Source organism: Clupea harengus, chromosome 16 (genome assembly GCF_900700415.2).
Source record: "Clupea harengus chromosome 16, Ch_v2.0.2, whole genome shotgun sequence".
Taxonomy (NCBI): domain Eukaryota; kingdom Metazoa; phylum Chordata; class Actinopteri; order Clupeiformes; family Clupeidae; genus Clupea; species Clupea harengus.
The window spans coordinates 3,412,636-3,425,135 of NC_045167.1; the positions used below are offsets into that span (position 1 = coordinate 3,412,636).

Sequence of the window (12,500 nt, forward strand, 5' to 3'; positions counted from 1 at the left end):
TGGCGCCCGCGGCGAGAGGCGCTCAACATCGACAGCATCTTCACCCGCGACGGCACGGGTCGGCGCTGGCAGCAGCCGCTCTCCGCCCTGCCCGGCAGCCCACCGCTGGGGGAGTCCGGGGGGGTGGGGGGGGGAGGAGGCTGCGGGGCGGGGGTGGTGGAGGCGGCCGCGTGCGACGGGGAGATGGAGCGACTGCGCGCCCCGCCACCACCACGCCTCATCCAGAGGATGGAGAGCGGCTACGAGAGCAGCGAGAGAAACAGCAACAGTCCCGTCAGCATGGACATGCCCTTGCACGAGGCTGCTGGCGCCAACACGCACAGGTAGGGCACGCATCGCAACTCACATTACCTACGCACACAGATGCAACCTCTATGTACAGGGACAAATTTACACATATGGTTGAATAATAACATCATCCACTAACAGGTACATTTCACTGCACACAGGACAACATGACCAAATCCACACAGCACTGCAGTTATTTTTACAACCGTTTTCACACTTGTACAAACATCCCGCTCACCAAAACACTTCATGCTGCCATAACTACAACAAATGCTCTCTCCCAGAAAGACTGTGCTGATCCATTGTGTTTGGATGAACTTCACATTTACATACGGCAGCGGTCTCCCTTGCCTTGAATCATCAGCTTATCTTATCCACTCCTACAATACCCCACACCCCACAAAACAATCATCATGACACTAAGAACAAACTTTTGGATCTGTTGATTTGCCTGTCACAGTACTGTAGATGTTGTCACTTTTGTGTGTGGGAGACTTGCTGTAGTTGCATTCTCTGGTCAGTTTCTGTCACTGAGAGCCCATGACTTACATACACAGCAGTGATAGTGGGACAAATCTATTCAGTGGAAACTACATTGGTATTTTGCATATTGACATGCACATTTCAAGATTTTATTACAGTGCATGAAATGCCCTGTATTGTTATTCCTACGTGGCTTCTTATACTTCTTCTTATTCTTTTTACCTTTTTCTGCGCTTAATTCAGCTCGAACCGCTTAACGTAGAAACTTTGTCGCGTAGGTCTTACATTGGGCCATTGTGACATCATAAAATTAAACTGGCTTGCACCTGTGCTTCACTGACACCTGCGCCAAGGTTCCAAGGCTCCTCTTCTCTCTGTCCCTCTCTATTCAACTGTATAACTAGGAACATTAAGAGACACCATCCATACTCTTTTCTCTCTTCATCTTTCTCTCTATCCCTCTCACTCTACTTTCTCTCACACTCCATCTCTCTGCTTCACTCCATTTTCTCTCCTTCTTTCAATATTTTCCCTCTTCACTCTCTCTTGACTGTCTTTTTCCAGAGCCACTCTTGTTCACTCTTCTTTCCTTCTTCCACTCTTCTTTCCTTTTTTCTTACCTTCTTCCACTCTTCTTTCTTTCTTCTTTCCTTCTTCCACTCTTCTTTCCTTATTCCACTCTTCTTTCCTTCTTTTTACTCTTCTTTCTTTTCTTCTTTCCTTCTTCCACTCTTCTTTCCTTCTTTCACTCTTCTTTGCTTTCTCCTTTCCTTCTTCCACTCTTCTTTCCCTCTTTTACTCTTCTTTCCTTCTTCTTTCTTTTCATTTCATGCACTGGTATTTCCTTCACGAAACTAGCATTTTCTAGTTTTGTTTGTTTTAGCTTTTTTGTTGATTTTTACCATTTCAATGCAGAGATGACCACTTTGTATAAATGGTAACACATTACAATGATTCTACAGACAAAAAAAAATGTTTATTTCAAGTGTATAATTTAATTTAACGGCGACATACAGCATATTTCCATTTACAGTGATCTAGATCGTGTCAGATTTTGAACTGAAATTTAGTGTTCAACAGAGTATCTCAATACCAATAATTCAATGACCACTTCTTCCGAAATTCACGAGTACCTTGCTCAGTCAATGTGTACCACCAAGAAAACTCTCGACAGATCATTGTGCTGGTGGTAAACATTACTCGCTCCTGAATTTCTGAAGTGGTCAATGAAAGCATTTCATATCAAAGCAACAAACAAAAGTATGTGAAGCCAGGAGATTAGAGTGTGTGTGTGTGTCACGTCACCTGTTTGATTGTAACACTGATGTGACCCTCTGGTTCGTCCCAGGGATGCCCTGAATAAGAGGTCGCTGACCTTTGGGCCGTCCTGGCGCTCCGTGCCCAAGTCCAAGAGCAGCGGTGCCATCCTGCAGGAGCTGCCCTCCCCGAGCTGGGCACGAGCCCCCGCCCCCGCCGGCCCAGGTGAGTCCAGACGCCAGCGCTTCTCTAGGTCACAGCAGTAGGTCAGACAACTGTCACAAGATGACTCCACAGGAATGAATTATAGCTCCACTGCAGACACTGAAAGTACTGTGATTGGACTATTACAGCAGTAGTTGCAGGCTTGTGTACTTTCAAAGCAGCTTGCTTGCTAAGGTGACTCTAAATGCAGTTACTGGTGTTATCCATCCATCTGAGAGACACTTTATTAGAAATTAATGTCTGTGACCAGGCCAGATCAATTGATCTAATGTGACAGGAATGACAGAAGTATGCACTAGAAAGTCTCCTTGATGTTTATCAGTCATCCAGCCTCGGGGTGTTGCTAGTGATTTTATTGGCATTTCTTATTTCCTTACTTCTCGTAGTCATTCTGTTTGCTTCTCCTGTGTGCCCACTCACATTTATAACATTTGTGTCTGTGTGTGTGTTTATGAATGTGTGTTTGTGTGTGTGTGTGTGCGTGTGTGTGTGTGTGTGTTTATGAATGTGTGTTTGTGTGTGTGTGTGTGCATGTGTGTGTGTGTTTATGAATGATGTGTGTGTGTGTTTGTGTATGTGTGCGTGTGTGTGTGTGTGTGTGTGTGTGTTTATGAATGATGTGTGTGTGTGTTTGTGTATGTGTGCATGTGCGTGTGCGTTTATGAATGATGTGTTTGTGTGTGTGTGTTTATGAATGATGTGTGTGTTTGTGTGTGCGTGTGTGTGTGTGTGTGTGTGTTTATGAATGTTTGTGTATGTGTGCATGTGTGCATGTGTGTGTGTGTGTGTTTATGAATGTTTGTGTATGTGTTCGTGTGCGTGTGTGTGTGTGTGTGTGTGTGTGTGTGTGTGTGTGTGTGTGTGTGTGTGTGTGTGCGTGTAGCCGAGGGCCGCAGCGAGCTGGATGAGCTGCAGGAGGAGGTGGCTCGGCGGGCGCGGCAGCAGGAGATCCAGAGGCAGAGGGAGAAGGCGAGGGAGGCGGCTCAGGCCTTCAACCCCAAACCCAGCAAGTTCATGGACCTGGACGAGCTCCAGCACCAGGGTAAACAGCAGCGCTGGGAGTCAGGAAGAGGGTGGGCATGGGACGTTAGTGGGCGTTGAAAAGGTGTGGTGATGGAAGGGTTAATGTTGAAACCCGTGAAGTGTGTTCATGTGTGTTTGTGTGCTCGTAGTCGTGCTCGTGGACGTGTTTGTACATGTGCATTTTTGTCCCCTTCAAACCACTTGATGGCCTAATCATATAGCACTGGATCAGTTGTTCAACATCTACTCCACACCACAGCTCTAGGGTGTGCTCCTGCGATAGCCAGAGCAGGGTCTGACAGAAGCTGGGTGGTAACCATGACTCTCTCGACCTCCATCCCATCATTTCAGCTGGGGGAGGGGGGAAGTGCATAGGCCAGCAGGATGAGGGGGAAGAGTGGTGGAGCGACAGCAGAAATAAAAAAGAGGAGAGACAGGAGGGAGAGCAGTAATGAGCTGGGGGTGGCAGGGTTGCCAGCTTCAGATGAATCCTTCCGAAATCGATAGGCCTTCCTCAGCAGGACTGGAATGGATTGCTGTGGGCGATGCGGTTGCATGAACTGGTATCCCAGAGGTATAATCAAATGTAATGCACGCGTAAAGCATAGCCACACCCCAGCGCTCAAAATCATTCACTCTAAATGCACATCAGTGCAGACCAAGAACCATCTCACATATACAGTACATCAGTGCAGACCAAGAACCATTTCACACACACATGCACCCCAATGCCAAGCCACAGTTTGGAGTATTAATGGAACTTTAGGAAATATGTTTTTGAATTATGTTCCTTCAAATCACCTGCACTTTCCAAAAGACTGGCAAGTTCAATTTTCCAAGTTGGAACTGTTAGTATTTGGTGTTTGTGTGTGTGTGTGTGTGTGTGTGTGTGTGTGTGTGTGTGTGTACACACGTTGTGTTGTGTTTGTCCAAAATGGTGGCCTGTCCTCTAGTGTGATTTATGAGAGTAGCTTCGTTTCAACAGCCAGGCAGAAGAAAAAAAAATCCCAGACCAGACCAGGCTATTTTAAACAACCAGCTCAAAGCACTGAAATTCAGGTCACCAGTGTGTGTGTGTGCGCGCGTGTGTGCGCGCGTGTGTGTGTGTGTGCGCGCGTGCAAATGTGTGTGTGTTTCTGTGTTTCAGTGTTTCTGTGTGTGTATGTGTTTGGGGATTGGATGTTTGTGTAATTCCACAGAAAGGATGGCCATTTCTTTTTTTAATTGGGTGATTATCTGGTACCCAGTGAGAGGAGTCTTGGGACTAACACCCCCTGGCCCTTACTCTTAAAGAGTCAACAAGCAAACTCAGACCACTAGTAATCAAAGAGTCAGAACGATTTTTAGAGAAACCGCATTCTAGTCGACCTTCATATTGTTAGTCCCGATTGAAAAGGCCAATGTCATGACCTCATAGTGCATCTCCCTCTCCATTTACAGAGTGTGTTTGCATATGCATTATCTGTCTCACTCTCTCTCTCTCTCTCTCTCTCTCTCTCTCTCTCTCTCTCTCTCGCTCTCTCTCACACACACACACAGACAAACACAGTCTTCTCTCTGTCAGTACCTTGGTGTGTGTGTGTGTGTCTTTTTGTCCGTCTGGTGTGTTTGTGTGTGTGTGTGTGTGTGTGTGTGTCTTTTTGTCCGTCTGGTGTGTTTGTGTGGTACTTGTGAGCCCCTGGGCAGTCTGCTGTGTGCTCATGGAACATGGAGTCCAAAGGCATTACAGGAGAGCCGTTCAATGGTGTATGTCATCTGAGGGTGGCCCTTATGTATTGGAGTGTCTCTTGTTTAGAATCACTCAGAGATGGCGCCAAAGGCCTCCACAAGGAGTTTGTGTGTGTGTGTGTTTGTGTGTGTGTGTGTGTGTGTGTACACACGTTGTGTTGTGTTTGTCCAAAATGGTGGCCTGTCCTCTAGTGTGATTTATGAGAGTAGCTTCCATCAAGTGTACCTTCACTTATGTGGCCATTCAATGGAACAAGACTCAGGGAGCCATGGCAGCACATCTTAACCTCTCATGCAGTTTTGTCCATGTAACAACTGAAGGCGGGAGAGCAACCAAAGCAACTGAGGGCCAGTGGAGATCTTCCTTGAGCCAAAGCGTGGCCTTCACTATCAGAAACCGGGAAAACAATCCTTTACAAATGCAATGAGGTTTGTAACGCAGACGGATTGTTTGCTGTAATGTTACGGTGTATAATCAATGGTTTGGAGGTGATTATTGAAGGCCATTGAAGTTTTTGGTTTCTCTCCTGTGCTGGATGCTTCTCCACTCTGCCCTCTCTTACACGCCACTCATTAAGGGGTCCTTCAGCAGGCTTAGCGATGATGCTTAACCTGCTGAACGCTTCAAACCGTATTCTCCTGGCGTTGAGTGAGCTCCACTCGACCCCATCTCTCTTACCAACTGCAACTGTAGAAGACAGCCAGCATGCTAGGCCCTTCATAACTCACCTCTTTCTTTCTTCCCTTGCATTTTGCTTTCTTTCTCTTTCTCTTTCTCTTTCTTCCCCCTTGCCCTCTCTCCTTCTCTCTCTCTCTCTCTCTCTATGGCTGTTTTTCTGTCTTTCTCTCGCTCTTTCTCTCTTTGTTTTCCTCTCCATTCTGTTATTTTTTTTTCTTTTGCATTTTAGCTTCACTAAGATTGCCCATGCATGAGGCTAACACTGATAGCAGGAGTGTGTCTGCGGCCAGCCGGCTGCAGGGGTGCATGCAGAGGTCAGGAGGTCAGCTGGAGGTCGCACGGCCGCCGGAGCAGAGCCGACCGCACGGGCCGCACAGGTACTCCTCCCCTCCCCTCCTCCCCTCCCCCAGCTGTCTGTCGCTCCACCTGTGGAAAGTTCATCCGTGTTCGTCTGCTCTCAGCTGAGTTTGGTTCAAAAGGCTGTTCCCAGTGTTCGCTGACACCACAAAGGAAAGCTTGTAATTAATAGATTATGTCAAGCTAATTTGACAGCGCCTTACAGAATGAGACAGCTCGTGACTTTTGGGGTCTGTGGGAACCTACCTGATACTGTTGTAACAGTATTGTGTTTGCTTGGCTGGATAGCGTATCAGTTAAATATGGAATAAATGTGTTTTATGGGAAATCCTGCGGTTTACATGCCTATTAAATTCTGCTTTGTCAAGGCATGAAGAGATATCCACTGAACATGAAAGATTTGAAAAGCACACAGGCCAATTAAGCAATGTAACTTAATTAAGCACACAGACCAATTAAGCAACCAATTAAAGTATTCTCCATATCATCACCATCATTGCTATCATGCTTATCTATTTTAATTATTATTTTTTTTTTTTTTTTACTTGGCTTCATTTTCTTGTTTTCCTCTTCACGGTCTCTATATAGGTCCCCACAAAGAATGAAAAGTCTCTTCAACTAAAGTGCCATGTACAATCCTGTTCATGTTTGTTTATCCGTATGTCTTTAGTTGCGACACAATTCTGTGTGCAGCAGAATATTTCATCATTTCTGACCCCCCTTGTAGGTGTGTCTCCACTTTACATAGTTGACCTGATCACAGTTACACTTTGCACCTGTCAAGATAAGGCATGTTTGTGAAGGAGGAGACTGGCTACACAGACATGAGGGGTAAGGGGGGATGCCTGGGCACTCTTCCTTCCTTTTCCTCTCCTCTTTTTTCTTCTTCTTCTTCTTCTTCTTCTTCTTCTTCTTCATCTTCTTCCTCCTCCTCCTCCTCCTCTGGTCTCGTCCTTCTGTTGTCCAGATCAATGAAAAGCAGGGGCGGTGATGTATGGCCTGACCTGGCCCACGGCCCCATGGGTAATTACTGAGCGTGGTGGTCTGGGAGTATTTACAGGGAGCCAACGCTCTATCACATTAATCAGCACTGCTTACCCAACCAAACACTCTTCCTCTCTCATACACACACAAACACAAACCACAAACACAAACACAAACACAAACACACACATACACATACTCACACACAAACACAAACACACACATACACATACTCACACACAGTCATAAAAACACACTCGCATACTATATACACGCATGCATACTTAAACACATATACACACACTCGATCAATTACAGAAACATGAACAAATCATGAAGTTGGCTTGACTGCGTTTGTCATCGCGGCGCAAAGCTTAGAGAGGTGGAAGATGGAGGTGTGAGGACACCCAGTTCCCCCGATGCAAATGTGTGTGTATATGTGCGCGTGTGTGTGCGTGTGTGTGTGTGTGTGTGTGTGTGTGTGTGTGTGTGTGTGTATATGTGCACCTGTATGTGTGTGTGTGTGTGTGTGTGTGCGTGTATATGTGCACCTGTGTGTGTGTGTGTGTGTGTGTGTGTGTGTGTGTGTGTGTGTGTGTGTGTGTGAAGCCCTCTGCTTTTACTCATGTCTCGCAAGGAGGATTCATTTCTTTCATGACTGCTGGTTTCACTTCAGATCAGCGCAGTCCGGTGACAACTTTATCACTGCAGTAACTCATCTGCAGAAGAAGCAGGTTAAGGTCACTGTGTGCGTCACTCTGTAAGGCGTGTGGCATGTGTGTGTGTGTGTGCGTGTGTTTGTGTGTGTGTGTGTCTAAGAGAGAGAGAGAGTGTGTGATATGTATGTGAGGTCAGGATCGTGTATATGAGGGTATCTCATGTTGAGTGCAGATTGTGTAAGAGAAAGGAAACAGGAGTTGTATCGTTTTGGGATCTTAAAGGAGAGGGGTATGGGTGCCAGTCCTCTCCCTGTGATAGCTGCCCTGTCAGAAGGAGTGATGACGGTGGGTGGACACCAGTCTGTTGTGATGTGGGGTACATGGTCCCTGTGTGCAGGGTCCTTCCAGACCAGTCGGGGAAACAAACAGTGTTTCAAAAGTGGACAGAAAGCAATGTTTCACCTAGAAACGTTTTCCAAAATGCAGGTGTATTTTTTCCCAGTACTATATTTCTCTATAATTATATACACACAGCAGCCAGTTTATAATAATAATAATAATAATAATAACAATAATACATTACATTTATATAGCACTTTTCAGAGTTCTCGCTTATAAAGACGCTTATGATGTACACCTAGCTAAAACACAAGGTGTGTCTGTTATTTAGCCTAGCCTCGCTGATTGAAATGAATGTGTGTACTGTCTCTCATCTCATCCCATGGTTTGAAAACCCCTGTTCCTTTTTTTTTCCGAGGAAACACTGCCTATTGTACCTTTTTATTTCTTATCAGTCCAAACAAGGATGCGGACTGAGGTTGGGTCATTTCAGTTGAATTCTAATTGTCCTGCTAAATGTATTCAGTTCATTTAAATGCAGTAAGAGTGGTCCGCTGCTCCTCCAGTGTTTCCTGTCTTGGCAGCACATACCACCCCTGTGTTGTGACTGCTGTCAGCATAATCCTGACCACATCTCCATCTCTCTCTCTCTCTCTCCCCAATAGTGAACAGCCTGGCCCGCTCCAAGTACTGCTGACGAAAACCCCCCACCAGCTCTGGGACACCAATCAGGACGCTGCCCTTGCCCTGCCCTCCCTTTCCCTCCCTCAGTCCCCCTCCTCCACCAATCAAACGCCATCTTTCTCTCAGAGCCACGCATCAGTCACCTCCCTCGCCTCCACACAGCAGTCACCCAATAGCCGCGCCATGCCTGGGAGTAATTGCGATTGGCCAAGGTCGGCGGAGGAGGCGGGGCCGAGGGAGGACGAGCGCTGGGAGGGCGTCAGGTTGTCTGACATCCTGCAGGCCTCAGGTGTGTCCGTCCGGCCCCTCCGCAAGCACCTGGCCATCTCCCTGCCCTCGCTGCCCCTGGACGCCTGGAGCCTGCTGGGGAGGGTGGAGCAGCACAGCCAGGGCGTGACGGGGTCAGACGGCCTCCCTCTCCCTCTACCTCTCCAGCTCCCAGCCTCTGCCCAACCACCAGCGCTACCGCCACCGCCCGCTGCTGCTGCTGCTGCTGCTGCTGCCCACACGCCCAGCCCCGGAGACGTGGAGGAGAAGCGAGGGAGGAGAGAGGAGGTGCAGGGCAGAGAAGGGGAGAACCACCTGCGTCTCCCGCTGTGGCACCCGCTAAGCTCCGCCTCCCAGCGCTCCCCCAGCCTATCCCGTATCAGCCCCAGTTCCCCGACCCCAACGAGGCCCACGTGCCATTGGTCATCCTGGAGCCTGGACTGCCCCAATGCTGTAGTGGCGCCATACAAGACTCCCCCTGACAGCACCTGGGACCCCTGCTCCCCAGCCCATGAGACCAGCCCTTCATTAAGTTCCAGGACGCAGGGAGGCACGTCCCGTCCTGATCCCTGGTCCAGTGCTCCTGACCAGGGGGCAGGGATGCATAGTGCCCCTGTCCGAAGAACTTGCTCTGGAGCTGACCTGGAGCCTGTGGAACAGGAGCTTTCTGAGCTGGACTCCCTCTACCAGGCTAGTCTGATGGCCCAAGGCAGCCCTGCTACAGCTCCCGCTGTTGCTGGAGCCAGAGCAGGTAGGAATGTGGTGTGTTCAATGGGGAGAGACACTGAATGCTAATGTAAGGCTAAGTGTGGAGAGTTGGTACCAGGCTTGAACCATGTCTCTGAATGGACCCCACTAATTTACTCCACTGGTGAACTCCACTGTTTGGCTTCACTGACAATCTAAAGTAAAGAACATTTTCAAAGATGGACAAACTTGACCTATCCGCTAATCAGTGACTCTTTACATTGCAGTACCCAGGTTTGATATGCAGATTACATACAATACATGTAACATGTTTTCCCTTTGCCTAATCAAATAAATGTATATATACCTCATATACTAAAGTCATACACTTTTGCATTGCTCTCATGCATTTGACCTACTAGACATGTCTCTGTCTAGCTGTCCAGGCAGACCCAGCAGCCTTGGAGCTGTCTAGGTGTTAGCAGGATTCACCTCAAACATTTAAACAGCAATACTATGATACCAGTGGTGTCTGTGATTTTTGTTGTGATTTTTCAAAACATAGTTGAAAACTTCGCACAAATTCATAGACAACATAAATGGCGTCTCTGAACGTTTCACTAAATATGTATTCAAAGTGGTTAGCAAGCTAGCTGCCAAACGTGCAACTCTAAGGAGAGGATGGAACAGTGCTACCGTGATCTATCTGTTGAGGCTACGGGCGAGTGTCATACGGACTCATCCAGCCTAAACTTGAAGAGATGAATACATAATGCTGAATGGTGAACCTCTGTAATAGTAGCAGGCTACACTTAAGCTAAGTGCAGTCATGCTCTAGCACTTACAAAACTTTCCCCAATCCTTTTAGCAAGTTATTCAACTACGGCCGCACTAATCTGCTGGCGTGAGCTGTTAGTGTATAATGCAGCTTATACTGACAAGTCGTCTTCATTCGGCTAAAATGTGGCCTTGTGAAACCGTAGATGTGAAAATTTAAATTTCTTATTGATAATTTGGCATGGTAATGAATTCTGTCTCTCTAAAGTCTGCCTGAAATCATATCACTGAGCACTGTGCTTTTATTGGGCAGTGAGAGTGTTGGTGTCCATTTTTGAGTTTGTTGTATTTTGACTTAGGCATCACTCACACCACATCTTCACAAACAGAAGACCACAGTATAACATTACAAAACAGATCTTTAGTTTCACAGCTGCATGCTCTCACAGTACAACATTACGAAACAGATCTTTAGTTTCACAGCTGCATGCTCTCACGGTATAACATTACAAAACAGATGTTTAGTTTCACAGCTGCATGCTCTCACGGTATAACATTACAAAACAGATCTTTAGTTTAACAGCTACCTCTCACAGTATAACATTACAAAACAGATCTTTAGTTTAACAGCTACCTCTCACAGTATAACATTACAAAACAGATCTTTAGTTTCACAGCTACCTCTCACAGTATAACATTACAAAACAGATCTTGAGTTTCACAGCTGCATGCTTCATCTGGAGGAGATGCGGCACAATACTGATGTTTCCACGCATCTTTCTTTAGCAGTTATATATTTCTGCCAGAGATAGTGCATCTTGAAAATCCGTGCCAAATGAACACTGGACATGGACATGTTAAGTGAAGACAAGAGTGTTGTGTGTATTACAGGAAGAGGAAGTATTGTTGAGGATATGACAAGGAAACTATTTTGTAAGGGTAGTGGTGTGTTTTATGGTGGCCAGGGGCATGTGGATTATGAATGCAGGGACAGTGTGTGAGCAGAAATACTTCATACTTCAGTGTACCTCACGAGGTGGGGACAGGAAGCATGTGTTTAGTGGGATGTTGATGTGTGCTGTGTTATGTGGGGAATTTGTGGTCCTTTTTATAGAAAGCACCAGAGCCTGTACTGTGTTAGGTGCTGACAGAGTGGACGGGGTGGGTGGGTCAACTACGAAATGAGATTTATCACACCTGATGGTAGATCACGTCTTGTCGGGATGTGGCGCCTGGGGGAAATTGTTTTTGATGTGTGTCAGTCATGGCTACAGAAGAACACATCAATGGCTACAGAGACAGGAAGTGGCCTCCCTTAGTAAATCTGGCCCCAAGAGGGTGGAGAGTGTTCAGAGGGGACATGTGTTGCATGCAGTGTATTGTGGGAACAGAAGGAGGGTGCTCTGAATCAGGATGACTCTTGCAGTATTGCTAAGGTGCGACTCTTCCCCCTTTGTCCAGTGCCGTCGGCGGCTCGTAAGCTGATGATTGGACGAGGACGCTCTCGGACCCCCACGGCCGAGATCGAGCGCAGCGCTTACGGACCTCCAGGCTGTCCCCGCCCCCCCACCTGTGTCAATAATGTAAGAGTCCAGACCACTCTCTGTCTCTTTTCATCTTTTTTTTCTCCTTTTTTTTTCTTTCTTATCCCCCTCTCTCTAGTTCCATCTTCATCTCTCCGCTCCATCTTTCTTTCTTTGTCGCTCTGTTGCACTCTGTCACTCCCAGATGCCTTCATATTCTTGAAGTACTTTTCCAAGGTCTATCGGGTGTATAACACTAGTTGTTTTGACAACAGGAGGTGTGTGCATGTTGTTTCATAAGCTTAAAGCGTAAATATGCCCAGATAACCTGTTTGTCCCTGTGCTGACATTAAAATGTACTGTAAACAAGTATTTACAGTATAATGTGTAATGACTGTATGTCTTTTTGTGTGTGTGTGTGTGTGTGTGTGTGTGTGTGTGTGTGTGTGTGTGTGTGTGTGTTTGTGTGTGTGTTTTTGTACTGTCCATGCATGTCTTTGTTTGTCTGTGTGTTGGGGTAAATATGTGTAAACATATTTG

At 46.8% G+C, this 12,500-nt stretch overlaps 1 protein-coding gene across 1 annotated transcript in view; it reads left to right on the forward strand.

The window, feature by feature from the left end:
- Positions 1-12,500, forward strand: part of usp54b (ubiquitin specific peptidase 54b) — a 56,365-nt gene that overhangs the window by 40,828 nt on the left and 3,037 nt on the right. The window contains exons 11-16 of the mRNA XM_042710139.1: positions 1-323; positions 2,096-2,253; positions 3,137-3,295; positions 5,913-6,060; positions 8,688-9,724; positions 11,899-12,020. The exon at positions 1-323 is cut by the window's left edge and continues 314 nt beyond it. Coding sequence (XP_042566073.1) covers positions 1-323; positions 2,096-2,253; positions 3,137-3,295; positions 5,913-6,060; positions 8,688-9,724; positions 11,899-12,020 — 1,947 coding nt within the window. The remainder of the gene's footprint in view (positions 324-2,095; positions 2,254-3,136; positions 3,296-5,912; positions 6,061-8,687; positions 9,725-11,898; positions 12,021-12,500) is intronic.